General features: G+C 46.6%; 2 protein-coding genes across 2 annotated transcripts in view; one reads left to right on the top strand and one right to left on the bottom strand.

Annotated features, from left to right (window-relative positions):
• Positions 1–714: 714 nt before the first annotated feature.
• Positions 715–10315, bottom strand: LOC117362787 (secreted frizzled-related protein 2-like). The gene is made up of 3 exons (XM_033949758.1): positions 9248–10315; positions 6044–6121; positions 715–2047 (listed from the first exon to the last, which is right to left on the bottom strand). Exons 1-3 carry the CDS (start codon positions 9738–9740, stop codon positions 1743–1745), a joined length of 876 nt encoding a protein of 291 aa, XP_033805649.1. The 5' UTR covers positions 9741–10315; the 3' UTR covers positions 715–1742.
• Positions 10316–12896: 2581 nt separating this feature from the next.
• The window catches only part of LAMTOR1 (late endosomal/lysosomal adaptor, MAPK and MTOR activator 1), a 39648-nt gene continuing 24739 nt past the window's right edge, over positions 12897–27805 (top strand). The window contains exon 1 of the mRNA XM_033948095.1: positions 12897–13053. Within this exon, the coding sequence (XP_033803986.1) occupies positions 13012–13053 (42 nt within the window). The 5' untranslated portion in view covers positions 12897–13011. The remainder of the gene's footprint in view (positions 13054–27805) is intronic.

Here is a 27805-nt window from a genome sequence, read left to right as displayed (position 1 = left end):
TGGGCGGGTGGGGGCTGCTGGACCGCGCAATCGCGCGTGTTCCCGGCTCACACTAGGAAGGAGGGAGTGAAAGGGAAAAATATTCTGGGCCAAGGGGATGAAGAGGGAAAGAAAAACCCACAGCAGGAAAGAAAGGGGAGGACAGGCAGTTGAGCCAGATGCTGGAAGCAGGGGGGGGGGGAAGAAAGAGGGAGAGAAGCTAGATGGGGTTGAAAAGAAGAGACACACTGGTATGGAAGAGGAAGATGGGGGAAATCTGGACACAGAAAGGTAACAGAAAGAGGGGAAATTATGTGCATGGGGCATAGGGACAGAGACATAAAGGGGACATGCCATGGGGATGGTATATGGAAACAGGGGGGGGGCAATGCCAGATACATAGGGGAGATATTAGAAATGGGAAAAATGCCCTACCACCCTCCCTCCCAGTAGTCTTACCCCTCCGCCACCGCTGCATGCCTCCCCCAAACTGGCAGACTTTTGCTGCCATGATCAGTGCATCCCGCACCCCCACTGGACCGTCAGTTAGTGCTCCCTCCCAAATGAAACACCTATGCCTACAACCCCACCTGCGCCCCACTGAAACATCAGTTAGCATGCTTTCCCTCCCTACCAAGCGAGACTGACATCCCCTCAGGCCTACCATGATTTCCTGGTGGTCTAGCAGCGCGTTGGGGCAGGAGCAATTCTCACTCACTCTTGCCCATTCCTCCTCCACAATAAAATTGGCCGCCGAGGCTTCGGGAACCTCATAGACTGTGGAGGAAGAATGGGCAGGAGCAAGTAGGAATCGCTCCTTCCCCAACGAACTGCTGGACCACCAGGAGATCATGGTAGGCCTGGGGGGAGGGGTGTCAGCCTCACTTAGTAGGGAGGGAAGGAGTGCTAGCTGACGTTCCAGTGGTGCACAGATGGGGGTGTAGGCATGCGCTGATTGCGGCAGCAAAAGTCTGCCAGTTCAGGTGGGTTGCTGCAGCGATGGAGGGGGAAGACTCTAATATAAACTGAGACACCTATTTTGGGGCCATTTTTTTTGTCCAAAAATCTGAGTTTATATTCAAGTATATATGCAGATATAAAACATTAATTTGTTTTCTAAAAACCTTTTTAAAAGTTATTACTAATCTGTGGTTCCACAGACTCATTCAGTTAAATTAGCTAAAGGACTTTTTTGCCACGTTTCACTATTCCTATTTCAAGGATAGCCCCTTAGGTAGCTGACCACCATTCTTCCTATATATTCTCTCATCAGTGAAAGCTTTGATACCACTGAGCATCACAGCTGAAGTCCAAAAGAAGAGGGTAAGGGGACCCTCCATGCCAGTTCAACAGAAGGCACCTCCCTCCTGTCCCCCAATCAAGGAAGGTAACTCCTTTGCTGTGAGGATGCTCTGAAAAATGTTTGCTTGAGGGCACAGAATTTGAATTTATTCTACTAACCTACAGGACGGATTTGGAAAGTCCCATTCTAATGAAAAGAAATTCCAAAGCTCGCTTCCTTCAGGTTTAACATCAAAGTACTGCCAAAGGGCTACTCAAATGTTCTGAACAGATGACATAAATGTGACCAAGAAAGACACTGATACATTCATACATTAACTAATAACATGAAATCGGTCACTGTTCTGGGGCTGACAGATCTTTTTCAAGAAGGAACGTGAAAAGAAAAGTCCATTTTCAAAAAGAAGGCGAGAGTAGGGCCCCATCACCCCAGTGGCCACACTCGCTCCTTCCTTCCCTCTCTAGCACTGCACTTTCCGCACAAGCCTGCTGAATTTTCTTAGCTCCTTCTCGCCTCGTTGCCACTTCCTCAGCCATGAGATGACCAGTTTGCCGGCTACCCGATGACCCAGTACCAGGAAGGTGGCTCCTTGGTCTTTGATCTCCTCACAGGTGCAGGAGTCCCCGTCTGTCAGCCAGAGAACGGTCTTCCCCAGCTCCTCCTCCGACCAGCCTTCGTACTTGAAGAGAGTCCTGCTTTTCGTCTCTGGCAACACCTTCAGGTGGCTTTCCTCACTGGACAAGGAGCGGATGCTCATTTTTAGGGCTGCAGAAGACAGAAAAACCCAACAGCAAATCAGATTGAATTCTGCTTCTGGTGATGGAAGCTTTTGCTAAGGGATATAAAAACTCTTTTGCCACGTGGCATACTTAAATGTATCAAATACCAGCACTTTTGGGGAGTGAAAAAACAATCCACTTGCACCCGTTCTACTCCACTCAGGATTTTGTAGACGTCAATCAAATCTCCCCTCACAAGGTCCTCTTGTAATTTTTCACAAACCTCACTCTCACTGCACTGCATCAGAATGCCTACATGGAGAGGCTTGCATATAGAATTTGTCTCCCTAGTGTCTTCACAGACAAAATGAGTGGAAAAATATATCTGCAGGAGGAACAGCCAGGGGCTATGACATATCTATCAATGGCTAGTGATGATACATTATCAATTCACAATGCAGAGATTTTATTTTCTCCATTAAAAATATTATAAACTGCTATTAATTTCCAAATTAGCCATTGGTGCCTCTGCAACTATATATGTTTTGGCCCAATAAAGTAAATTATTGTGTAGCTTCCCATGTGCTAAATACGAGGGGTCGCTGAAAGATTCTCAGTCCAACCTAGAAGAGAATTATATGGAGCCAAGAAAAGTGTGGAATAACTTGTAAGTTTCATGGCTCCACCTCATTCTCCTCTTGGTTAGGCTGAGAACTTTTCTTTGGCCCCTCCTATTGTGATGTCATAATGCCTAAGAGCCAACCTCATCGATGATGTCACAATGGCTTGTTTTCCCTGTACTTGTGCCCATTTACAAGATGCATTTGCCTCATTGAAACGAAAAGTGTGGAATAACTTGTAAGTTTCATGGCTCCACCTCATTCTCTTCTTGGTTGGGCTGAGAACTTTTCAGTGGCCCATCGTACAAATTTATTGTAGATATCCTGAAAATGTGACTGTCTGTGATTTGAAGTAGAGGAGTAGCCTAGTGGTTAGACCATCTGCCTCAGCACCCTGAGGTTGTGAGTTTGATTCCCACTGCAGCTCCTTGTGACCCTGGGCCAGGGACATTGTTCCAGGTACAAAATAAGGACCTGTCTAAAATATTTAAATTGTTTATAATTTCTGTAGTGCTAGCAGATGCACACAGAAAAAGCAATATATTAAGTCCTATTATGTCTTTGTATATATGTCCTTAACCCCTACCAATCATGTCCATTTAAGTAGGCTTTGATGAATGAAGGGCAATGTCAACAGTGCCACCGGGTGGATAGAGATGGTAAGACTCAAAGAGGTTGCCCCCTCTGTTCTTGCCTGCTGTTTGGAAATGCAGGGGGGGGGGCAACATCTTTTCTTACCACAACCCAGTTGGGTTTTCAGGATTCTCCCAATCAGTATGCATAAGATCTCCAAGGCCAACAGAAGAAGATTGGATTTTGAATTTTTTTTAGCTTGTCCTCCTAAAGGAGCTCAGAATGGGTTACAAATCAGAATCAGGTACTCAAGCATTTCCCCTGTCTATCCTGCTGGGCTTACAGTCAATCTAAAGGATTAAGTGCCTTACCCAGGGTCACAAGGAGCATCGCAGGATTAGAACCCGCAACCTTAGGGTGCTGAGGCTAAAGCTCTAAGCACTACGCCACACTCTCTCTCCTCTGACTACTTTTTGGAAAACATTTTAATTATTTGAAAAGATTGATGGATTTAATACTTAAACACTGAAAATTTTAAGCTTCTGAAGTTAAAAGAAATGAATGTTCTACAAGACTGATGACGAGGCTGGCTTGTAATTTCTCATAACCAGAGTTTGTTTTTTGGTTTGAGTGGAGCCGCTGACGTCTAGTGGACTGTTGTGGCTAATGTTAAGGTTTTGTTGATTAATTATTTGAGTATTTGGATCCTTAGCATTGACCATTTTGTTTGAAGTGCCTGAAAAGAAGTAAGATCTATTACACCATGGCATTGTAAGGGTAGAAGGCACCCCTACTCCACACTTGTGCTCTCCCTCCCCCCACCCCGTACCTCTGAATCTTCGCCAGTGCAAGTGGCTTCTCCAGCATGCTCCTTGCACCAGCGTTGGATTTTCCTCCAACATCAAAGGCCCCATGACCCAGAAGTGATTCAGAGGGAAACCAGACTGGCATGAGCAACAGGCAGGAGAAATTGCGGTGATCACGTGGTCAAAGAGCCAAGAATGCCTTACTCCAAATCTTTTGGCCCCTTGTATTTTTCTAAACAATTCTTGAAGAAGGATTTTAAAATAAAATGTTTATCAGTTTCAAACACAAAGGAGATCAGAAGCATAGCACATGTTTCCACTGAGCCTTGTGTCATCTCTAAAAAAAAATCAGTCTGATGAGGCCACATCAGCTCCTTCCGTGGGTGGTTCTCCACTCAGATCTTTATATATGGCAAATAATATATCCTATTAATAGGAGGTTGGGAGTCCTGCGTAATCTTTAAGGTATCCAACAAGAAAGATTGAAAAAGTTCTCTTAATAACATCTCTACCTTAGGGGAGTTCCAAAATCTAAAGCTACAGGCTCTCAGTTGGTTCCAATCGACACTCAGGGCTCCTTTTACTAAGCTGTGCTAGTGTTTTTAGCATGCTACGTGGAAAATACTAACGCCAGCTCTATGGAGGCGTTAGAATCTCGTGCGCGTGCTAAAACCGCCCTGAGTGTCCATGAAACTTTTCTTATAATCTGCAACAATTAGCCCTCAGCCTAGGGAACTACAATTATATAAAACCCATTAATACACAATTAACAATCATCATTAAAAATACATCTTCAATGCTGTCCTAAAATGTTAGTATGTATCAAGTTGTCTTAAGTGAGAAGGTAAGCCGTTCCAGATTTTGGGCCACTGATATGCAAAGGTGGACTCGTCTCGAATAAGGTTTACATCAAACTTATGAAGACGGGGGGAAATTTGTTTGGAATTCTCCCTGTTCTTTTACAGCTCCACCACTTTCTCTGGGGTTTCTCGAGCAGACTTGGGATTCGAGCTGCTATTTCTCCCATAGTTGTCTCTGTCTGGTCCAATCTGTTACTCACTATTTTATTCAGTTCAGCGATTGCCCTCCATATACTGTCGAAGTCAAAGTAACCCCCAAACATTCTTCCTCTGCAGTTCCAGCAAGAAAGCGAGATGTCAGGCCATCTATTGGCTTCACCCCGTATCTGCTTGATTATCTAGAAGGACTCTCCAGCTCCTCTTCCCTTGGGGGCCACAGCCACACACAGTAAGCTCTCCACAGAAAATCCAGCAGTTGGATCCCCAGATACAGCTGCTCTCTCCGGCTTAGGGGAACCACAAACCAGCGTCTGCGGAGGGGACAGGCAGGTCGGGCTGATGGACTGAGCTAAATGCTCTCACCCAGGATAGTTGGAAAACTCTGCACCAGCTAAACAGCAGGGGAACCTCCATCGCCGATCTGTTGAGCAACACCAAAGCTCCGAACTAAAGATAAGGCACGTCTCGCCTTCCCTCTTCCCTTAAACATAGTTAGCAGGAAAATGATAGGGAAAAATCACTAACAGGAGAGAGGAGAGAACAGAACAGGCAGCCATCAGGCAACGACAGTGGTCATTTTGGATCTTGCGAGTGGATTATCTAATTTTTCTGCTGAGATGTTTATAGTGCTTTAAAGCTTTGCTGCTACCATCCTAGACTTGTACATTGCAATCCTGTAGATCTGGAACTTGTCAAAGACATCCCTAAGCAGTATTGGAACTCATTTCCAGGGTCTGGATTTGAATGGATGGAGGATTCCTGCAGAATTCCCCCTGTCCAGCTGCAGAGGAGCAGAGTCTGCTAGCCCATTTGTTAACCATCCCTCTAAAAACCCCAGTAACTAGAGATGGGATTTGAATCCTATCATCAGCAACTGGTTACATTTACTTGGGGAGGGGAAGTAGGAAAACTTCCTTTGTTATAAGCATATTCCAATGAAATTATGTTATTTCATTCAGGGGAATGTACAGATCCTTTTTACTTCATATGCAGATTTTATTTTTAAATATAAAGAAGAATTTACCAAAGTCCTTGTTGCAAATGTTTTCTAAGAAATCCTTCTCACTGTCTTCTGAGCTGTGGCAGGCGGCACATGGCGGTTCTGGCAGAGAATGAAAGAAGAGCGTTAGAAACAGGGCTAAGATATCAGCTCAGACAAGGCCAATGAGTCATATAAGGGTGTGAAATGTTAGTTTTACCATACACTCAACCCCTGACATTAAGACCCATAGGTTTCACTTCACTCATGCACACTCACAGCTTAGCAATTAGGCAGATAGGGTGAGAACGGGCTACTGGGCTTGATGGTCTGACCCAGTAAGGCCATTCTTATGTTCTAATGACCATATGGCCCATCTAGTCTGCCTAACCATGCCATCTACTGTCCCTTCCTCTCCCTTATAGATCCAACATAGGTGTCCCAAGATTTCTTGAATTCAGATACACTTTTTGTTTCTACCACTCCACTGGGATGCCGTTCCAAGTATTCACCACCCTTTCCATGAAAAAAGCCGCCCTAGATAGTATTTTCTGAAGTTACTTCTGAGTCTATCCCCTTTCACCTTCATCTTAAGCTCCCTCATGCCAGAATTTCCTTAAAACGTCTCTATCATATCTTCCCTCTCCCACCTTTCCTCAAAAGTATACATATTGAGATCTTTGAGCCTCATCTTCACACTCCCAGTTCTAGAAAGTAATGCTTCCAGATTTTAATTTGTATTGAAGGCTTCGTTCCCTGAGAATGAGTGTCATTCAATTTCCCCGTGCTCACAGAATCCTTTGGAAAGTGTTGGGCGTCTGAACTGAGTTAAAGACATTCTTTAAGAATCTAGTACTGAGAATAGGGTGAAAGAGGAGTTGAGGTCAGTTCTGGTCCAAGGGTGTGGGACACAAGCAGAGCTGTGGGCAGTTTCAGCAGAGGTCACATAGAAGCCCTGAAGAGGTTTTTCAAGCATGCAACTGAAAAGCAGGTTAGATACAAAGGTTTCCAACAGAAGGAAAACGGCACAAGGGTCATTTTGTTACAAAACATATTCTGGTTTGCGAAGAGGTTTGCTGACTTTTCTAAACCTCTCCACACTCCAGCACCACCCACCTCTGCCACTACCAAAATCTTCTTTCTGCAATCAGACTGAAGGTCCATTTAGCCCAGTCTCCTGTTTCCAACAATGGCCAATCCAGGTCCCAAGTACCTGGCAGAAACCCAGAGTAGCACGATAGCATGTTACCGATCCCAGAGACAGAAGTGGCTTCCCCTGTCTTACTGTAGGGTCATGAAATGGTTAACTGTTGTTTAAAATATTGCTCTGGCCTACATAGCTGAAAACAGTGTATAATCTATTGACTTCATCTGCTTGAAATGTATGTCCCTGCCTTACCACATTGTAAGCTGAATAGATAAGAGTTTGAGCCTTGATGTACCCTGCCCTTCTGTACATTTAACATTTAGACCTGTAAGATTTAGATAAGCAGAGAAATGAGCTAGTTTCCTATAGGACTATAAATTGTACCCCTGAACCTATCATAAGTGCTGGCTTAGGACCAATAATAATTGTACAAAGTTATAGAAGTAACAAATGAAAATTGTAGTTTTTGCATATATTAGTTTGCGAAAAGGGCATAAAAGTCAGTGTATTTCCTGTTTCTGACACTCTAGTAGGCAGGCTATTAACTGCACTAGAGTCCCGGCATGCTGTGAATAAAACTCTTGTACTTTCTTCACGCCTCTGACTTTGTGTATCCAAGTGACCTTTCATTTCATCAATAACAGACTATGGACTTTTCCCCAAAGAACTTGCCCAAACCTTTTTTTTTTTACACCCAGATATGCTAAAGTTGTAGTGGGACTAGAACTGGCAACCGCCAGATCTTTGCACTGGATCACATTCAGCTGCCCTAACCATTAGGCTGCACCTCTTGACATTCCTACTAGCACCTGCCACAGCTGGGGCCAGGCAGTCAGACAGCAGCCGGGTATCTTTGCAGCTGGCAGAATGAGCTCCCACGGCCTCCTCCTTCAGTCACTGACAGGACAGTATCCCCCTACCACCCCAGCCCTGCACACCTCAGGTATTTTTTAAACTCACAAGAGTCAGACCACAAGCTTAAAAAATGCTCCTGGCGTCGTGGGAAAAGCACATGCCTTGTGGAATAACATACCTGCACATGGGGCAGGCACATTTCCAAAGCAGTGCTTTATCTAGGAAAATAGCTTTGACAACTGCCCTTCACCTTTTATAGTGAAATATGGGAGCGGTCTTCACAGTGCATTGTAGTTAAGCATCTCTGCTCATCTATGGAGACATCCTAACCACCGCCTGTCTGAAATTGACACGAGGAGCTGAGATCAGTCAGGCTCCCTGTCCCAAATGTCTGTTGTCAGGATGCTTTGCAGCTTTTTTCTGGGTCTCTCTGGTTTTTATAGCTGTCAGTTTAGACTCATCCAAAGGTCCTTCATTCTCCATCTATGAAACTTTTCAAGGCTTCCCCACCCCCAAGAGAGCAGGAAATAAAACACACACAGGGAAAATGAATTTGGTGAGGGGTGTCTGAGAGTTGTAAAATCCTAGACTCTGAATCACACGGGTTTTAAAAAGTCAAAAGGGAGAATGTACAAGGCAATTAGAACATAAGAATAGCCTTACTGGGCCAGACCAGTAGCCCGTTCTCACGGTGGTCAATCCAGGTCCCTAGTACCTGGCCAAAACCCAAGGAGCAGCAACATTCCATGCTACCGATTCAGGGCAAACAGAGGCTTCCCCCCCATGTCTTAATAATAGACTATTTACTTTTCCTCCAGGAATTTGTCCAAACCTTTCTTAAAATCTGCTTCGCTATTCACCTTTACCACAATCTCTGGCAATGCATTCCAGAGCTTAACTATTCTCTGAGTGAAAAATTATTTCCCTGTAACATCTCAAGTGTCTCCTAGTCTTTGTAATTCTGACTTTCCTACAGGTCTATCAAGCTTCCAAGAGGAGGAGGCAAGGCCAACCAACATGAACCTGCTACAAGGCTCTTGACACACTCAGGTAGAGAAACAACGCTGTGTTGTTGTGGGAGGGGGAATCCTGCTGTGTTACTACGTCCGAATTTATAACACAATAAATGAGACACATGCTGGGCCACTATGCCAACATCACTGCTGAACCGGCAGGAGGATCAAACTCAAGTAACTACATCAAAATTAATTTGAGCTTCCTTTTCTCTGACTGCACCATTCACTCACCTTCTGCCATGGCCTGAAGTGTGTCCCCAGCAGCCACGGGAGGGATACAGAGCTCATTCCCCAAGGGAAACTGGGTGCAGTTAAACATCTCTGGCCATGGGAAACCAAAGGCTGCCATGACGGGGGTGCAGCCATCCCTCACCTCCTGGCAGAGGGACCTGCAGGGATACACAGCTTCTTCCAGCTCCAAAAGGCACACAGGGGCAAAGAGGGAGCAGAGAAACTTCTTAGTCTCCTTGTGGCACTGTTTGGTGAGCAGGGGCATCCAGGAGCCAGCTTGCTGCAGAACCTCCTTCATAGTCTCATGCCCCAAGAGGTTGGGCAGTCTCATGTTACTGTAGCCCACCCCGTGGCAGAGGATCATACTGCTGGGGATAGCTTTGCAGCTGCTCCTCCTAGAGCTGAGCTGGGCAAGGATGAAGGGGGAACTGGCTGCCAGAGAGAGGAGGCCCCCCAGAAGCAGCCAGCCATAGGAGCTCCATGGAAAACCCATCTTCTGCAGCAAGTCAAATGATATCAAGGCCCTTTGAGGTCACTGGTAATATCAAGAAGACTTGAAGAGACCCTTGTCGTGGGGGGTCAAAGGAAAAGTTTGCAAACCTAGCAGTGTCAGTCCCAAAGTCTGCAAAAAAAGAGGAAAAATACTAGAAGCTAGAAGGCCCAGTAATCTCCTTGAATTCCTTGTGGAAAAGGTGCAGTAAAGGATCCCGTAGAGATGGTAAAGGACCTTTTCTTATCTCTCTGTGCAGTGAAGCAGATCACTGTCCTCCATCAGATATCTTGATGGTTGATGGTCTTTGGGCACAGAATGTCCACTTCTTGATCTCTTACTGAAGATGATGAAAGCCTAGTCCCTGATTGCCTTTAGCTCTCTTACTTGTGTGCTTGAAAAGTAAGAAGAGAAAAGTGCTTGGTCAGCTGTTAAGCGGATTGTGAAGAGTGAGGTCTTACAGCTTGTCTGTCCAGCTACTCAGGTATAGTATGATGTGGGAGGGTGCAGAAGCCCAAGCTTAAGAAGCAGGTGCCCCTGCCTCTGCCCCTGCCCCTCTCCCTCTCCCTCTCCCCTTTGCAGACTCCTCTCCTGGGAGATTAAGTGCAAAGGATTCTGCCTTATGGTAATAAATTTCACCTGTGCCACGATAGCCCTATCCTGAAACAGCTTTGCCTGGGCTCTGGATCCCTGAAAATTACAGCCTTTGGCTGCAAAGTTCAGATCCCAAGAATTGGTGTTTCAAATAAAGCAAGTTTTTAACAGCAGGAAGCTCCGGAGCTATTGAAAGGGATGCAATAAATTGTTCCTTCTAATTAATGCCTTTGTCTTCAGCACTTTCTCACCCCCCAGGGACTCTGCTAAAGGCCATAAAGATTAATGACCCTTCAGTGTGGGAAAGTGACAAAGCCTGAAATGACCCAACCTTGTAAAACTATGTTAACTCCAGTAGAAATTGTTTTGCAAAGCATCACCTGCTCTGCAGGATATGATACTAGATCAAGGTAAATATAATCCAAAAATGTCACGCCAATGCTTGCTTTTTAAACCAGTTTAGGGGATTATATATTTTATATTTATTCAGTTTTCTATACCATTCTTCCAAAGGAGCTCAGAATGGTTTATATGAATTTATTCAGGTACTCAAACATTTTCCCCTGTCTGTCCCTATCTAATGTACCTGGGGCAAAATGGGAGGATTAAGTGAAGCATGAAATATCTTGGACCCTCCTTCCATAATATGGACTACAGAAAGTGTTTGACGTTTCTCTTTCAGATATGTGAACTATAGCTTTCTTTTCTTGTTTTGCTTATATAGGGACCATGCAGACTCTTTCTTCAAATATTAGGCCTCTCACCTTCCCACTTTACACCTAACTCTTTAATCTCTCCACTGTAGTTCCTCTCTCATCTTTCTTCCTGTAAACCGTGCCGAGCTCCGCATTCGTGGAGATGGTGCGGTATATAAACCCAAGGTTTAGTTTAGTTTAAGTGTCAAACTAAGTCATGTTTAAAGAGGCATCAAACACCAGTGTAAGCACAACTGAGGGATTTCTCTCTCAACCTGGGAATAGAGGCCTCAAAGGTGGGAGACTGTGACTTGCAAAAGACATCTGAACTATAGTCATCCATGAATACAAAGAAGTCTACGACCAGGAGAGGCTCCCATAATCCTAAATCACATAGACATACTTACCATATGCAGAAAAAGATCTCTGAGCTCCATCCAGTCTGCCCAGGGGGAGACCAGAGTTGTAGCTGCTGCTCTGTGCAGATAACAGCTCCCTCTACCCCATTTAAAGAGTGAAAGCCATTGAAGTTTTGCTTTTATTCTACCTTCCTACTATATTCTCTGTTTATTCCACACTGAGGGAGTGGGCATCCCTCCTGCCGGGTTTTTTTTTCCTTTGGGGAGCAGACGGGAGCGAGATGTGGAACCAGCGAGTGTCCTGGGAAGGAGGCATGTTGAGAAGTTAGAGAAATGAGGGCTGCTACTACAAAGGCTGGGCTGATTTCAAAACAAACGTTTAAGCTGTGGACTAGGCACCTGCGGAATAATCCAAAATTTATCAACTCATGAGAAAACTGGTAAGATTACGACTACCGGTATTACTACTATTAATTATTTCTATAGCACTACCAGACGCACGCAGCGCTGCAGAGTCACAAAGAAGACAGTCCCTGCTCCAAAGAGCTTACAATCTACACATACAAGACAAACAGGATGTCATGGATACAGTTAAGGGAAAGGGTTAATCTGCTGGGCTGGAGGGCAGAGGGGAGTCCAGGACAATCAAGGTATTGTGACATCACTGATGAGGTTGGCTCTTATTGGTGGGAAGAGGCATTATGACATCTCTGCTCTGCTCTGCTTCCCAAAGACAAACAGGATGTCATGGATACAGGACAATCAAGACATTGTGACATCAATGAGGAGGTTGGCTCTTATTGGTGGAATGAGGCATTATGACGTCACAATCTCAGTTCTGCTTCACACTACTATGAATTATTTCTATAGCGCTACCAGACGCACGCAGCGCTGTACAGAGTCACAAAGAAGACAGTCCCTGCTCCAAAGAGCTTACAATCTACACATACAAGACAAACAGGATGTCATGGATACAGTTAAGGGGAAGGGTTAATCTGCTGGCTGGGATGGAGGGCAGAGGGGAGTCCAGGACAATCAAGGTATTGTGACATCACTGATGAGGTTGGCTCTTATTGGTGGGATGAGGCATTATGACATCACAATCTCAGCTCTGCTTCCCAAAGACAAACAGGATGTCATGGATACAGGACAATCAAGACATTGTGACATCACTGAGGAGGTTGGCTCTTCTTGGTGGGATGAGGCATTATGACGTCACAATCTCAGTTCTGCTTCACACTACTATGAATTATTTCTATAGCGCTACCAGACGCACGCAGTGCTGTACAGAGTCACAAAGAAGACAGTCCCTGCTCCAAAGAGCTTACAATCTAAACAGACAGGATGCTAGAGTTAGGGGAAAGGTTAAGGCTTGAGTCTGCTGCTCCCTCACAAAGGAGAAACTGAACTTTCCTTTGCCTCAGAACTCTCGATTTGGCGCCGTTTTCCCGGCCCCGCCCACGCTGCCCGGTCACCTGACACGGCCTTTCCCCGCCCCCTCCCCGGTCGCGTGACTCGGGCGTCGCCTGTTTTCTGCCCACTCCGGAAGCGGAAGCGTTCCCTGACCTCGGCGGGATCATGTGACCTGGGGCCGCCGCAGAGCCTGGGCCGGAGCCTCCCGCCGCCATGGGCTGCTGTTACAGCGGCGAGAGCGAGAGCTGCGAGCAGGTGAGGAGGGGGAGGAGCTCCCCGGAGACTTCGGCCCTCCCCAGGAGTGTTTCCATAGGGGGGGGGGGAAGTGCGCTTAAAGGGCGGTTGGAGCAGCTGCGTTCCATTGCTGGCCTCTCCCTAAGACCTCCGGAGCCTCCTGCGCCCTCTCATTCCACAGCTTAACATTTCCAAACTCTGGCTACATCAGGGGTCTATAAGTCCCTCCTGGAGTCGGGTTTTCAGGATTTCCCCAGTGAATCTGCATTGAAAGCAGTGCATGCACATAGATCTCATGCAGATTCATTGGGGAAATCCTGAAAACCCGACTCAAGGAGGGACTTTGAGACCCCTGCCCCTTGGAGGGTTCCCATAGAGCAAGGGTGTCAAAGTCCCTCCTGGAGGGCCGCAATCCAGTCGGGTTTTCAGGATTTCCCCAGTGAATATGCATTGAAAGCAGTGCATGCACATAGATCTCATGCAGATTCATTGGGGAAATCCTGAAAACCCGACTCAAGGAGGGCCTTTGAGACCCCTGCCCCTTGGAGGGTTCCCATAGAGCAAGGGTGTCAAAGTCCCTCCTGGAGGGCCGCAATCCAGTCGGGTTTTCAGGATTTCCCCAGTGAATATGCATTGAAAGCAGTGCATGCACATAGATCTCATGCAGATTCATTGGGGAAATCCTGAAAACCCGACTCAAGGAGGGACTTTGAGACCCCTGCCCCTTGGAGGGTTCCCATAGAGCAAGGGTGTCAAAGTCCCTCCTGGAGGGCCGCAATCCAGTCGGGTTTTCAGGATTTCCCCAGTGAATATGCATTGAAAGCAGTACATGCACATAGATCTCATGCAGATTCATTGGGGAAATCCTGAAAACCCGACTCAAGGAGGGACTTTGAGACCCCTGCCCCTTGGAGGGTTCCCATAGAGCAAGGGTGTCAAAGTCCCTCCTGGAGGGCCGCAATCCAGTCGGGTTTTCAGGATTTCCCCAGTGAATATGCATTGAAAGCAGTGCATGCACATAGATCTCATGCAGATTCATTGGGGAAATCCTGAAAACCCGACTCAAGGAGGGACTTTGAGACCCCTGCCCCTTGGAGGGTTCCCATAGAGCAAGGGTGTCAAAGTCCCTCCTATAGGGCCGCAATCCAGTCGGGTTTTCAGGATTTCCCCAGTGAATATGCATTGAAAGCAGTGCAAGCACATAGATCTCATGCAGATTCATTGGGGAAATCCTGAAAACCCGACTCAAGGAGGGACTTTGAGACCCCTGCCCCTTGGAGGGTTCCCATAGAGCAAGGGTGTCAAAGTCCCTCCTGGAGGGCCGCAATCCAGTCGGGTTTTCAGGATTTCCCCAGTGAATATGCATTGAAAGCAGTGCATGCACATAGATCTCATGCAGATTCATTGGGGAAATCCTGAAAACCCGACTCAAGGAGGGACTTTGAGACCCCTGCCCCTTGGAGGGTTCCCATAGAGCAAGGGTGTCAAAGTCCCTCCTGGAGGGCCGCAATCCAGTCGGGATTTCAGGATTTCCCCAGTGAATATGCATTGAAAGCAGTGCATGCACATAGATCTCATGCAGATTCATTGGGGAAATCCTGAAAACCCGACTCAAGGAGGGACTTTGAGACCCCTGCCCCTTGGAGGGTTCCCATAGAGCAAGGGTGTCAAAGTCCTTCCTGGAGGGCCACAATCCAGTCGGGTTTTCGGGATTTCCCCAGTGAATATGCATTGAAAGCAGTGCATGCACATAGATCTCATGCAGATTCATTGGGGAAATCCTGAAAACCCGACTCAAGGAGGGACTTTGAGACCCCTGCCCCTTGGAGGGTTCCCATAGAGCAAGGGTGTCAAAGTCCCTCCTATAGGGCCGCAATCCAGTCGGGTTTTCAGGATTTCCCCAGTGAATATGCATTGAAAGCAGTGCAAGCACATAGATCTCATGCAGATTCATTGGGGAAATCCTGAAAACCCGACTCAAGGAGGGACTTTGAGACCCCTGCCCCTTGGAGGGTTCCCATAGAGCAAGGGTGTCAAAGTCCCTCCTGGAGGGCCGCAATCCAGTCGGGTTTTCAGGATTTCCCCAGTGAATATGCATTGAAAGCAGTGCATGCACATAGATCTCATGCAGATTCATTGGGGAAATCCTGAAAACCCGACTCAAGGAGGGACTTTGAGACCCCTGCCCCTTGGAGGGTTCCCATAGAGCAAGGGTGTCAAAGTCCCTCCTGGAGGGCCGCAATCCAGTCGGGTTTTCAGGATTTCCCCAGTGAATATGCATTGAAAGCAGTACATGCACATAGATCTCATGCAGATTCATTGGGGAAATCCTGAAAACCCCACTCAAGGAGGGACTTTGAGACCCCTGCCCCTTGGAGGGTTCCCATAGAGCAAGGGTGTCAAAGTCCCTCCTATAGGGCTGCAATCCAGTCGGGTTTTCAAGATTTCCCCAGTGAATCTGCATTGAAAGCAGTGCAAGCACATAGATCTCATGCAGATTCATTGGGGAAATCCTGAAAACCCGACTCAAGGAGGGACTTTGAGACCCCTGCCCCTTGGAGGGTTCCCATAGAGCAAGGGTGTCAAAGTCCCTCCTGGAGGGCCGCAATCCAGTCGGGTTTTCAGGATTTCCCCAGTGAATATGCATTGAAAGCAGTGCATGCACATAGATCTCATGCAGATTCATTGGGGAAATCCTGAAAACCCGACTCAAGGAGGGACTTTGAGACCCCTGCCCCTTGGAGGGTTCCCATAGAGCAAGGGTGTCAAAGTCCCTCCTGGAGGGCCGCAATCCAGTCGGGTTTTCAGGATTTCCCCAGTGAATATGCATTGAAAGCAGTACATGCACATAGATCTCATGCAGATTCATTGGGGAAATCCTGAAAACCCCACTCAAGGAGGGACTTTGAGACCCCTGCCCCTTGGAGGGTTCCCATAGAGCAAGGGTGTCAAAGTCCCTCCTATAGGGCTGCAATCCAGTCGGGTTTTCAAGATTTCCCCAGTGAATCTGCATTGAAAGCAGTGCAAGCACATAGATCTCATGCAGATTCATTGGGGAAATCCTGAAAACCCGACTCAAGGAGGGACTTTGAGACCCCTGCCCCTTGGAGGGTTCCCATAGAGCAAGGGTGTCAAAGTCCCTCCTGGAAGGCCGCAATCCAGTCGGGTTTTCAGGATTTCCCCAGTGAATATGCATTGAAAGCAGTACATGCACATAGATCTCATGCAGATTCATTGGGGAAATCCTGAAAACCCGACTCAAGGAGGGACTTTGAGACCCCTGCCCCTTGGAGGGTTCCCATAGAGCAAGGGTGTCAAAGTCCCTCCTGGAGGGCCGCAATCCAGTCGGGTTTTAAGGATTTCCCCAGTGAATATGCATTGAAAGCAGTGCATGCACATAGATCTCATGCAGATTCATTGGGGAAATCCTGAAAACCCGACTCAAGGAGGGACTTTGAGACCCCTGCCCCTTGGAGGGTTCCCATAGAGCAAGGGTGTCAAAGTCCCTCCTGGAGGGCCGCAATCCAGTCGGGTTTTCAGGATTTCCCCAGTGAATATGCATTGAAAGCAGTGCATGCACATAGATCTCATGCAGATTCATTGGGGAAATCCTGAAAACCCGACTCAAGGAGGGACTTTGAGACCCCTGCCCCTTGGAGGATTCCCATAGAGCAAGGGTGTCAAAGTCCCTCCTGGAGGGCCGCAATCCAGTCGGGTTTTCAGGATTTCCCCAGTGAATATGCATTGAAAGCAGTGCATGCACATAGATCTCATGCAGATTCATTGGGGAAATCCTGAAAACCCGACTCAAGGAGGGACTTTGAGACCCCTGCCCCTTGGAGGGTTCCCATAGAGCAAGGGTGTCAAAGTCCCTCCTGGAGGGCCGCAATCCAGTCGGGTTTTCAGGATTTCCCCAGTGAATATGCATTGAAAGCAGTGCATGCACATAGATCTCATGCAGATTCATTGGGGAAATCCTGAAAACCCCACTCAAGGAGGGACTTTGAGACCCCTGCCCCTTGGAGGGTTCCCATAGAGCAAGGGTGTCAAAGTCCCTCCTGGAGGGCCGCAATCCAGTCGGGTTTTCAGGATTTCCCCAGTGAATATGCATTGAAAGCAGTACATGCACATAGATCTCATGCAGATTCATTGGGGAAATCCTGAAAACCCCACTCAAGGAGGGACTTTGAGACCCCTGCCCCTTGGAGGGTTCCCATAGAGCAAGGGTGTCAAAGTCCCTCCTATAGGGCTGCAATCCAGTCGGGTTTTCAAGATTTCCCCAGTGAATCTGCATTGAAAGCAGTCCAAGCACATAGATCTCATGCAGATTCATTGGGGAAATCCTGAAAACCCGACTCAAGGAGGGACTTTGAGACCCCTGCCCCTTGGAGGGTTCCCATAGAGCAAGGGTGTCAAAGTCCCTCCTGGAGGGCCGCAATCCAGTCGGGTTTTCAGGATTTCCCCAGTGAATATGCATTGAAAGCAGTACATGCACATAGATCTCATGCAGATTCATTGGGAAATCCTGAAAACCCGACTCAAGGAGGGACTTTGAGACCCCTGCCCCTTGGAGGGTTCCCATAGAGCAAGGGTGTCAAAGTCCCTCCTGGAGGGCCGCAATCCAGTCGGGTTTTCAGGATTTCCCAGTGAATATGCATTGAAAGCAGTGCAAGCACATAGATCTCATGCAGATTCATTGGGGAAATCCTGAAAACCCGACTGGATTGCGGCCCTACAGGAGGGACTTTGACACCCTGCCTTTTCAGGGTTCCCATAGAGCAAGGGTGTCAAAGTCCCTCCTGGAAGGCCGCAATCCAGTCGGGTTTTCAGGATTTCCCCAGTGAATCTGCATTGAAAGCAGTGCAAGCACATAGATCTCATGCAGATTCATTGGGGAAATCCTGAAAACCCGACTCAAGGAGGGACTTTGACACCCCTGCCCCTTGGAGGGTTCCCATAGAGCAAGGGTGTCAAAGTCCCTTCTATAGGGCTGCAATCCAGTCGGGTTTTCAGGATTTCCCCAGTGAATCTGCATTGAAAGCAGTGCATGCACATAGATCTCATGCAGATTCATTGGGGAAATCCTGAAAACCCAACTCAAGGAGGGACTTTGAGACCCCTGCCCCTTGGAGGGTTCCCATAGAGCAAGGGTGTCAAAGTCCCTCCTGGAGGGCCGCAATCCAGTCGGGTTTTCAGGATTTCCCCAGTGAATATGCATTGAAAGCAGTACATGCACATAGATCTCATGCAGATTCATTGGGGAAATCCTGAAAACCCGACTCAAGGAGGGACTTTGAGACCCCTGCCCCTTGGAGGGTTCCCATAGAGCAAGGGTGTCAAAGTCCCTCCTATAGGGCCGCAATCCAGTCGGGTTTTCAGGATTTCCCTAATGAATATGCATTGGAAGCAGTGCATGCAAATAGATCTCATGCATATTCATTGCAGAAAACCTGACTGGATTGTGGCCCTCAAGGAGGAACTTTGACACCCCTATCCTATTGATTTTAAAAGAATTTCCTTGTAGCTTCATCGAGTATCCCTTAGTCCAGGGGTAGGCAATTCCGATCCTCGAGAGCCGGAGCCAGGTCAGGTTTTCAGGATTTCCCCAATGAATATGCATTGAAAGCAGTGCATGCACATAGATCTCATGCAGATTCATTGGGGAAATCCTGAAAACCCGACTGGATTGCGGCCCTCGAGGAGGGACTTTGACACCCCTGCTCTACATATATCTTTCTGCTCTCATTCTGGCCTGCATATATCTGTATTGCATGTTTTTAGCACTCGTTTCACAGTTATGCATCACCTTTATGCCATTATGGATTTGATTGTCTTTTCACACCTTTTGTGTCACTTACGTTGGTATTCTGATATAATAATAAGTTTTTTGGCATATTTTCACTTCTGATTTATATATGTGTATGAATTTTTTTATATTTGTATTTTTCATTCTTGATGTATATTTTGAGTTGGTTTATTAGGACCCCTGAAGAAGGCGTGTTTACCGAAACACGGATCGTGTCGGGTCCTTTGGTTTGTTTCAAGGCGGTAACATTAACCGCATTCATTAATTCAGTTTGAATAAATTTAGCCGGCATCTTTGTACATCTGTCTGCAGTTCTCTTTGTTTTAGTTTTGTCTTCACTCACTGCAGACTGTGTTGGTTGTTTTTCTTTCTTTGTTTCCTGCAAAGTATACAGACTGAGATCTTGCAGTCTGACCATTTTAGGAGCCATCCTCTACACAATATTCTGAATGAGGTCTCACCAGAGCGCCATCAATACTTCCTTTTTCCTACTGCTCATACTTCTCCCTATGCACCCCTAGCATTTGCCATCACCTTTTCAACCTGTTTGACACCTTTAGATCATCGCGTACTATCACGCCCAAGTCCTGCTCCTCTTTCTTACACAAAAGTTCTGTATCAAGTCCCAAAGCCCCTTTACCCCTAAAGGGCAAACTCAGGAAAAGATAAGAAATAAGTCCAGGCAGAGAGGACTGGCTGCTGGAGTTGGGGGCTCCTTTTACTAAGGTGCGCTAGCGTTTTTAGCACACGCAGGAAATCACCACACGCTACGCGGAAAAACTAACGCCAGCTCAATGCTGGCGTTAAGGTCTAGCGCGCGGGGCGCGCGTTAAAGCCCTAACACAGCTTAGTAAAAGGAGCCCCTGGTCTTGCGATCTTAATGAAGTTTTATTTAGACTTTGTCATTTTACGAATGTTGTTAATTGAAAACTGTGCTGATTTGATATTACTTGATATTGTGTAGAATATATAAGATTTTTAAAAGAGTTGGTGAGAGACTGATATTCTAAGGAATGTGGCTAGTATGGCCCTCTTACACACCTTATAGAGGGAGAAGATGAATCTGGAGAGGATATCCAGTAATTTTATATTTATTTACTTAATATTCAACAAGATCATTCAGATGGTATCATTCATTGTTAAAAATTCTTATTCTGAGCATGTTATCTGCAGTGCCTTGTTGTCAAGATGGTTAATAAAGTTCATCGAAGGTCAACAGTGTGTTGCAACCTGGATTTGCATTTCCATGCAGATTCAGCGAGCTAGGGTTCTTGTTTTAGTCTGTGACATGATGTGCCTGCAATTGTTTTTTCATCTGCTGCTGTTTTAGGATTTCAAACTGCTGTGATTATTGTAGCAAATGTTTCAGCTTTGGTTCTGAGCTGCGGTCTCCTCCCATGAGGTTAGTGGTGGTGCACTTCTTTCTTGAGGATGGCTTTGAAGTCTCTAAAATTTGCTTAAGCATGCTGGAGTCATCCTCTATAATAAAACCCTAAGCGCGCTTAGGGTTTCATGATCCCTGCCGCCGTGATGTCTGCATCCGTGGCCACATTCCAATTGCGGCGTGTGGGGCAGCTTGTGGCGCATGCACCGCCTTTGGGCACGTGCAGTGAATTCAGCGGTTTGACTCGGGAACGGCAGGAGGCTGGTTTGGGGTGCGTGCAGTGAATTCAGCAGTGGTTTGGAATGGCAGGAGGGTTTTGTGTGAGTAAGAAGTGGAGGGGGAGAGGGAAAGGCAGCTGCTTTGGGGGGAGGGATGTGCTGTGGGGCAGACAGCAATCATGCTTTGCTCTGGGAGGGGGGAAACAGAAGGGGGCCATGGAGCAGGCAGGCAGGCATGGCACAACAGAAATACAAGCAGGCAGGGGGCTAGGGGGAGAAAGGGGGCTGCTTTGGAGGGAGGGATGTGCTGGGGGGCAGACAGCAATCATGCTTTGCTCTGGGAGGGGGAAACAGAAGGGGGCCATGGAGCAGGCAGGCATGGCACAACAGAAATACAGGCAGGCAGGGGGCCAGGGGGAGAGAGAAAGGGGGCTACTTTTGGTGGAGGGGTGTGCTGGGGCAGACAGGAATCATGCTTTGCTCTGGGAAGGGGGGGAAACAGAAGGGGGCCACGGAGCAGGCAGGCATGGCACAACAAAAATACAGGCAGGCAGGGGGAGAGGGAAAATGGCTGCTTTGGGGGGAGGGGTGTGCTGGGAGGCAGACAGCAATCATGCTTTGCTCTGGGAGGGGGAGGAACAGAAGGGGGCGAAGGAGCAGGCAAGCATAGCACAACAGAGAAATACAGGCAGGCAGGGAGCCAGGGAGTGACACAGACTGAAAGAATGACAGACAGACAGGGGGCCAGAGAGACAGACAGAAAACGGCCAAGGAGAGAGAGAGAGAGAAAGAAAGAAAGACAGACACACACATCTATTCTAGCACATAGAAACATAGAAAAATGACGGCAGAAAAGGGCCAAAGCCCATCAAGTCTGCCCACTCCAGTGACCCTTCCCCCATGAGTTTGCTCACCAACCTCCTGCCCTTACCTCATTAGAGATCCCACATGAATATCCCATTTATTTTTTAAATCTGCCACGCTGTTGGCCTCAATCACCTGCCGTGGGAGTTCATTCCAATGATCGACCACCCTCTCAGTGAAGAAATACTTTCTGGAGTCCCCATGAAATTTCCCTCCCCTGATTTTCAGCGGATGCCCTCTGGTGAACGAAGGTCCCATAAGACGAAAGATATCCTCTTCCACCTCGATACGACCCGTGATATATTTAAATGTCTCAATCATGTCTCCTCTCTCTCTTCGTTCTTCAAGTGAGTACAGCTGCAATTTATTCAGCCTTACTTCATACGGAAGATCCTTGAGCCCCGAGACCATCCTGGTGGCCATCCGCTGAACTGACTCAACTCTCAGCACATCTTTCTGGTAATGTGGTCTCCAGAATTGAACACAATATTCCAAATGAGGTCTCACCATGGACCTGTACAGTGGCATTATGACCTCTGGCATCCTGCTGATAAAACCTCTACGGATACAACCCATCATTTGCCTTGCCTTGGAGGAAGCCTTTTCCACTTGATTGGCAGTTTTCATGTCATCTCTAATGATTACTCCTAAATCCCGTTCTTCCGTGGTCCTAACTAAGGTCTCACCATTTAACGTGTAAGTCCTGCACAGATTTCTTTTACCCAGGTGCATCACTTTGCATTTTTTAGCATTGAAGTTGAGCTGCCAAGTCGATGACCATTGTTCTAATAGTAGTAGGTCCTGCGTCATACTGTCAGGCATAGTGCTTTTACCTACTATGTTGCACAGTTTGGCGTCATCGGCGAACAATGATATTTTTCCTCTGAGCCCTTGGGTCATATCACTTATGAATATGTTGAATAGGATTGGACCTAAGACCGAGCCTTGTGGCACTCCACTGGTCACATCTGATGTTTTGGATGGGGTACCATTTACCATCACCCTCTGAATTCTACCGCTCAGCCAATCCTTAACCCATGCAGCTAGTGTTTCCCCTAATCCCAGCGATTTCAACTTGTTCAATAACCTGCGGTGTGGGACGCTATCAAAAGCTTTGCTGAAGTCCAAATACACTATGTCCAGGGACTCCCCGGCATCCAGTTGTCTTGTTACCCAGTCGAAGAAGCTAATCAGATTTGATTGGCAGGACCTGCCCTTGGTAAATCCATGTTGATGGGGATCACGTAGATTTTCTTCATCCAGTATTGTATCAAGTTTCTGTTTGATCAGTGTTTCCATGAGCTTGCATACTATGGATGTGAGACTTACCGGTCTGTAATTTGCCGTCTCTGTCCTGCAGCCCTTTTTGTGGAGTGGAATAACGTTAGCTGTTTTCCAGTCCAAGGGGACTCTTCCCGTGCTTAGGGAGAGATTGAAGAGCACAGACAATGGTTCCGCCAGGACTTCACTCAACTCTCTGAGCACCCTGGGGTGTAGGTTGTCTGGTCCCATGGCTTTGTTCACTTTGAGTCTTGAAAGTTTGCAGTAGACGCTACTGGGCGTAAACTTGAAGTCTTGAAACGGGTCTTTCTGGCTTTCCCTTGTCTGTAAAAGTGGACCGGATCCCGGTGCCTCACAGGTGAAAACTGAGCAGAAGTATTCATTTAGTAGCTCGGCCTTAGTGGAATCCGATTCTGCATAATTCCCGTCCGATTTCCTGAGTCGTTCTATCCCATCTTTGTTTCTTTTCCTGTCACTAATATACCTAAAGAAGGATTTATCCCCTTTCTTAATGTTCCGCGCTAGATTCTCCTCTATTCGGAGCTTGGCCTCTCTGACTGCCTTCTTGACAGCTTTAGACCTGTCCTGATAGTCTTCTTTTGCCTCCTGCTTTCCTAAATGTTTGTAGGTGATAAATGCTTTTTTCTTCTCCTTAACGAGGTCCGAAATTTCAGTACTGAACCACTGGGGTCTCTTGTTTCTCCGACTTGCTGACCGTTTTTACATAGCGATTTGTTGCTTCATGCAGGGTGGATTTCAGAGTCGACCACATATTCTCCACGTTGTCGGTTTTTGCTTGGTTTTGCAGCTCCCGGTGGACAAAATCTCCCATGTGTTCGAAGTCTGTGCCTTTAAAGTTGAGGACTCTCGTCACTGTATTTGATCTAGAGAAACCCCATCTGAGGTTAAGCCATACCATGTTATGGTCGCTGGAGGCCAGCGTATCTCCTACCAATACTTCTGTGATGCTGTCTCCGTTGGTGAGTACCAGGTCTAGTATCGCCTGGTTTCTAGTGGGCTCCAGTACCATTTGTTTGAGTCGTGCTGCCTTTATGGAGGTTAATATTCTTCTGCTGCCAGAGGTAGTCGCAGAGAGTGTGTTCCAATCTGCATCGGGCATGTTGAAGTCTCCTAGCAGAACTGTGTCCCCGCGCAAAGTGATGTTCTCTATATCCTCGATCAGTTCTATGTCCTTGTCTTCCTGTTGTCTAGGAGGTCTATATACCACACCAAGGTATAAGCATTTTTCGTTCCCTCTGGCCAGGTTCACCCAGAGGGATTCCCCGGAGTATCTAACATCTGTGATTCTGGTAGTCTTGATGTTTTCTTTAATGTATAGTGCTACCCCTCCTCCTAACTTTCTCTCTCTGTCTCGACGAAGCAAGTTGTAGCCCGGTATAACCATATCCCACCCGTGCGAGTCCGTGAACCAAGTCTCAGATATTGCCACCACATCTATGTCTGCGTTCATTATTTCAGTCTCCAATTCCAGAATTTTGTTGCCCAAACTGTGTGCATTAACATACATTGCCCTCCATACCTTATTGTTGTTAAGTCCCTGTGAAGAGATTCCATTCTGATTTAGTGTGACTCCCATTTTATCTTGTATAGTATGGGTACTTACCTTGGACTCAGAAGTGTGGTTGTGGCTCGCCACCTCAGGATAGTTTCTTACTGCTCTGGAATGAGTGGATACCCTCCCCCAACTTACCTAGTTTAAAGCCTTACGAAGGCACCCGTAAATGTAACGGGCTTAAAGACTAGTATGTATAATAAAATAAAAATGAAATGGTTGTAAGGCTGAAGAGTAGAGCAACAGAACCCAGTTGGTGGTCTGGTGAAGATATTTGTGTTAAACTGTAGGGAATATTGGTGATGGGGAATGGCGAGTTGGATAAGGAAGGTAAAATTATCCTTACCTGATAATTTACTTTCCTTTAGTCACAGCAGATGAATCCAGAGACTAATGGGATTACGTCCACCAACCAGCAGAGGGAGATAGAGCGCACTGAATTGACCTCGGGTATATCTTGGATGCACATCTTCCTGGCCAATCAGGATAGGTCTCCTCAAAGCAGTTGAAATAAATCATATAAAAGTAAATCACATAAAACACATCAACCGCATTAAACATATGAGACATAGGACTTCTGTGGAACTTCTTCGTCACATGCGCTACCCAAATCATTGATATATCAAAATCGAGACTGCAACTTAGGTCTAAATGCAAGCCTAAACCGCTCCTGAGAGTGACAAACCCTGCACCAGGGTGGGGCTCTGGATTCATCTGCTGTGACTAAAGAAAAGAAAATTATCAGGTAAGGACATAATTTTACCTTCCTTGTCATCAACAGCAGTTGAATTCAGAGACTAGTGGGATGTACAAAAGCAGTCCAAACGTAGGGAGAGAAATAAACAAGTGAACTGAAAAATGGCCCTGCAGCACATGTCTAAGGAGATACGACACCCAGAGAGAACGTATCCTATGAACCCCTCTAGCCCATGTAAGCAGGAGCAATCCTTGCCTAAGAGCACTATGCTGCGGAAAACCCTAGCTAAAGTGTCCCTCCAGTATGAGTGCAAAGCAGCCTGCTAATGTGATCACCAGGCTTCAAATAACCTCCTGTGGAATGCAACCAGCATGTCTGGAAATGGTCCTTGGTTGATGGCAAACCCCATGAGCCTCGTCATAAACCAGACCTACTTCCCTTGGAAGGTTCTAGGGCAACCAGCCTGGACTCGTGACAAATGAAGATGACTGAAGCCCTCTCAAGTACCAAGTCCCTGGGACACAGGAGGCCACACTATTGACCCCAGTCAAGAATAATGCCAGAGGAGAGGCAAGGCATCCCCTTGTAACTGGACACTACTCTGTACCCGGGCTACGAAGTGACTTTTCAGATCTAGGAAACTGGTAGCTGTAGCCAAGCCTGGCTGAAATCCACTGCAGAATCCAGGAGCTGTAAAAACCCATCCTCAACCTGCTGGAGATAGAGTATACCGATTGGCCAGGAGGATACGCATCCAAGATATACCCAAGGTCAATTCAGTGCGCTTTATCTCCCTCTGCTGGTTGGTGGACATAATCCCACTAGTCTCTCTGGATTCATCTGCTGTTGATGACAAGGAAGTGCTTTTCAGCATTGAGAATTTATTTAAATATTTATAATCTGCCTTTCTTAAAGAAACTGCTAGGGTGACAAATGGTTCAAAAGAACTTATTTGAACTTTGTGTATGGGGTCTTCAGATTATCATAACTGTGTTGTAACCACGGCATGCCACCAGCAATTTTTTGCATTATAGACATCTGTGGTACGAGTCGTAGGTATTTGTTGCTCTGTGAACGTGCCAATAACAATAGTACCTGACTGGCTCTGGCAGTCCTTGGCACTAGGCCACCATGGTGCTTAAATATTGAATTGTGACACCTGGGCTTTGTTCCCTTGAGTTGGCTGCTTCTGTTGCCAAAGAAATAAGCACTCAGGCTATTCATATGGCTTCCGTTAGATTTTAGCCATGCAGTTTGTTTATTTACTTATTGGGATTTATTAACCTCCCGTAAGTTGACATAAGACTTCAAGGCTTGCATTGTGTGGTTGAAACCCAAATGACGGCAGCATCGGTAGGGGTACTTGAGGAGCACTTGTTAACTCTGGACCACATGGACTGAATTCCCCTGAATCAATTCTGACCTTCTGTAGTGGAAGGTATTTGCTTGGCTGAAAGAGTGTCTGGCTCTGTTAAGACCACCTCTTTATAGCTATCCCCTTGGTGCTCTGATCTCCTCCCGTAGTTTTCAGTGCCCGTTTTATCTCTCCAACAGAAATTTCCCTAGGCATCAGCCACCTTCTCTGATTTTGCTGCTTGGCTGATCCTCCATCATTTGAAACTGAACATGGCCAAGAATGAGCTTCTTATTTTTTTCCCTCTCCCTTTCACCTTTTCTCTATTTTTGGACAACTGTCCTCCCCGTCTCCTCAACTTGTAACCTTCAGGTCACCTTTGACTAATTTCTCCCTTTCTCAGCACATATCAACCAAACTTCTAAAACCTGTTAGTTCTTCCTCAATAATATTGCCAAAATGTATCCCTTCCCTTTTGAAAATACACTCGTTACGTCGCTCTTAGATTGCTGCAATCTTGTCCTCGCAGGTCTCCCCCTTTAATCCATTTGCTAGTGCCACTACACCCGCATAACACTCTCTCCCCCCCTCTTTATTTTAACTCACACGTTTGGTTCCCTACTCAATTTTGCACTTCTGTTACTGACCTACAAGTGCATTGATTCTGCAGCTCCTCAATTTTTCTCCCTACACCCCTCCCCAGGAACTCCACATATCAGTTAAGTCATGCTTATCTCCAAACTGGGCCATCTTGCTGCACTGTATGGCTGGAATAGACTTCCTGAGTCAGTAGGTCTTGCTCTGCTGCTGGCCTTATTCAAATCTGGCTGAAAGCCCACTAATTGGAGGCTGCTTTTAAATCTTGGCACCTGATTTAAAACTCATGTTTTGTTCATTCCCAAGATAAATGAAACTCCTTAATATCCTACTTGTTCTGTTTGTCTTGAATACTGAGCCGAGATTTTCTGTTATGTGTTTGCATACCGTCTAGTAATGTGAGGTGGGAGTATAGAGAGGGAGAGGCAGGGCAAAGGCAGGATGTGGGGACAAAAAGGAGAGCGAGACCGATAAGGATTTAGATCATGGTTACACTTGAAGCAAATGGGCAGGCAGGCAATTGCTTTAGGTGCAGCTGTGTGTGCGTTTTGGGGAGCCACTGGCATGCTGCTGCCAGTCTGGGAGATTAGCGATATCAGAAGATAGCAGCTTTTCTCCAGCACTTTCTTTTCCCCTAGAAAAAGGGAAAACGGATTTAGTAAATTAGGCCCTAAAGGAGCTTTGGGAGGGGCATTGTGAGAGAGGTCTTGCTGACTGGCTCTTAAGTTTTTAGGATGGTCCGAGAGTTAAAGATGCCTTTTCAGAGTGTAGTACCTGTCTCTAGGAAAGGGGACTTGGCAGCCTGTGCAGGAAACCAATACCCAGGTTACTTCTGCAAGCAGTGGGCAGATTGTAAATACACCTTTCCTAACAGGACATCCTATTTGCTCTACACACTTTATGTGCAATCTTTAAGTTGCTTATGAAGATGCAAAAGACTCTATTATTATGAAAGAAATATCTCATATTCATTCACATATAATATCAAACTAGCTCTTG

The sequence above is a fragment of the Geotrypetes seraphini genome, chromosome 6, assembly GCF_902459505.1.
Source record: "Geotrypetes seraphini chromosome 6, aGeoSer1.1, whole genome shotgun sequence".
NCBI lineage: Eukaryota > Metazoa > Chordata > Amphibia > Gymnophiona > Dermophiidae > Geotrypetes > Geotrypetes seraphini.
This window is presented reverse-complemented; position numbering and strand designations above follow the sequence as displayed.

What these genes read in the sequence shown, in the direction of transcription:
- LOC117362787 (XM_033949758.1), bottom strand. Translation starts at nt 9,740, where the DNA reads ATGGGTTTTCCATGGAGCTCCTATGGCTGGCTGCTTCTGGGGGGCCTC. An exon ending in ACTTCAGGCCATGGCAGAAG is followed by an intron (nt 6,122 to 9,247) that starts GTGAGTGAATGG and finishes ATTCTCTGCCAG; the next exon opens with AACCGCCATGTGCCGCCTGC. An exon ending in CATTTGCAACAAGGACTTTG is followed by an intron (nt 2,048 to 6,043) that starts GTAAATTCTTCT and finishes TGTCTTCTGCAG; the next exon opens with CCCTAAAAATGAGCATCCGC.